The 1,781-nt window shown below is 33.4% G+C and overlaps 1 protein-coding gene across 1 annotated transcript in view; it reads left to right on the top strand.

The window, feature by feature from the left end:
- Nucleotides 1-1,210, top strand: part of TC2N (tandem C2 domains, nuclear) — a 31,000-nt gene extending 29,790 nt beyond the window's left edge. Inside the window, exon 8 of the mRNA XM_019642292.1 lies at nt 695-1,210. Coding sequence (XP_019497837.1) covers nt 695-805 — 111 coding nt within the window. The 3' untranslated portion in view covers nt 806-1,210. The remainder of the gene's footprint in view (nt 1-694) is intronic.
- The last annotated feature ends 571 nt before the right edge of the window (nt 1,211-1,781 follow it).

Here is a 1,781-nt window from a genome sequence, read left to right as displayed (position 1 = left end):
ATTAGAAGCTAAGTCTCAGAGAAGTTAATTCCAAAGGAACAGCAGTTGCTAGTGCTAGAGCCGAGGTGAGAAGTTGGGTTTTTTATCCTTGTGCACCTTCCCTCCATGCTATATAACCATTGTGATACCTTATATTTGTATAATGCTTTACAGTTTTCCCCAGTTCATTCACCTCTATTATCTAAAGTTACATAAATGATAGGTACTATGAAACTATTTACTGTGGATCAAGAATGACTATTAGATTTCAATTAAAATTATAGCTTTATTTAATGTGCAAGATGCTTAAAAATGCATATTCCTTAACAATATAAGGCATGTTTAGGCTGAGTTAATCTTTACAAAAATGTTTTTGAGTAATTGGGACCAATTTTAACTTGAGCTTCTAGATGTATTGAATATTAATAGGATACTAACAACTGTTTTGGGGAAATACTTTTGTAATATGTCACACTGAATTTTTAAATTGGATCATATAAAATAGTCTTCAGAGTGAGTAAATAGGTTAAATGTTTTCACATTTAAGTTTCAAATACAGAAATCAAACAAGCATTTGGAAAAATGAAAAGATGTTTAATTGAAAATATATAAACCAAATTTCCAGTTATCTCTCATTTATAATAAGAATAATTAACTGTTTGGACTCAGGTGCCATCATTGTGTTAAGTGAAATGATTGTACTGTTCCTTTACAGATTTGGATAAGTGAAGACAGCAATAACATGGAAGCAGCAAACCAGTGGAAAGAGACTGTTACAAATCCAGAAAAGGTTGTGATCCAGTGGCACAAACTAAATCCGTCTTGAAGATTTCACATATTAATTTGATGAAGAACTTGACATTCTTTTAGAAGACTTACGATTTTGATTTGCTACCAATGAGAAGAGACAAATCAGTAGATATGTCAACTCATTTGTGGAGGTCATAATTATACGACGGATCTGATAGAAATTAAACTTGATATGAATTATGTCAGATATCCAAAGTAAAAAACAAAGGTTTTAAAACTGTGCCAAAATAGTCAATGAAATAAAAGGGGTTAGTATTATTCGGGCAACTAAATAAATTATAAAATCAGTGAGAATATCAACCGTGGATAGTTATTGCCATATTATGTTTATGGGGTTTTTTCAAGCTTTACCTAGATATTCAAAATCTAGTATCTCAAAGCTGTCAGTACTGCTTGGCATTTTGAAAACTTTACCACTGACGATTTCNCCGGGTTCACAAGGCCACCTCTAGCGCTGGAGGTTTGAGGTCAGGCCTACCTGAAGGGCTCAGAGTGGAATAACAGTACTCCTCTTTCCTCCTAGAAGAGAATATGTCTGGAGGCAGGCAAAGCAATGGATGTTCACTGCAGCTAGAGAGACTGAAAATAAATACAGCTGAGCTTGTATTCAATTCAAGAAGCTAGAAAAACAGCAAACCCAAAGGAAAGCAGATGTAAGGAATTAAAGCCAAAGTTGAAGTTGATAGATACTGAGACAACAGCAAAAGATGTAATCAATAAAAGCAAAAGGCATAATCCATAAAACCAATAGCTTTTTCTTTGAAGAGATTATTCAACTAGACAAACTTGTGATAGGTTGGATCAAGCAGAAAATAAAGCATGAACAAGGAAGGAGATACAATTTCAGGTCCAGAAGAGATTCAATGATAAATAAGACCATACCATGTACAACTATTACCAGTTTGTTTTGAACATCCATATAAAATAAATGATTTTCTAAGGAGAAAAGCTGTTGAAGTTCTCCAGAGAAGAGTGAAAATCTGGATAAAGCA

Source organism: Hipposideros armiger, unplaced genomic scaffold, assembly GCF_001890085.2.
Source record: "Hipposideros armiger isolate ML-2016 unplaced genomic scaffold, ASM189008v1 scaffold_67, whole genome shotgun sequence".
Classification (NCBI taxonomy): domain Eukaryota; kingdom Metazoa; phylum Chordata; class Mammalia; order Chiroptera; family Hipposideridae; genus Hipposideros; species Hipposideros armiger.
Note: the sequence above shows the minus strand (reverse complement) of the source record. Positions and strands in the feature narration are given on the sequence as shown.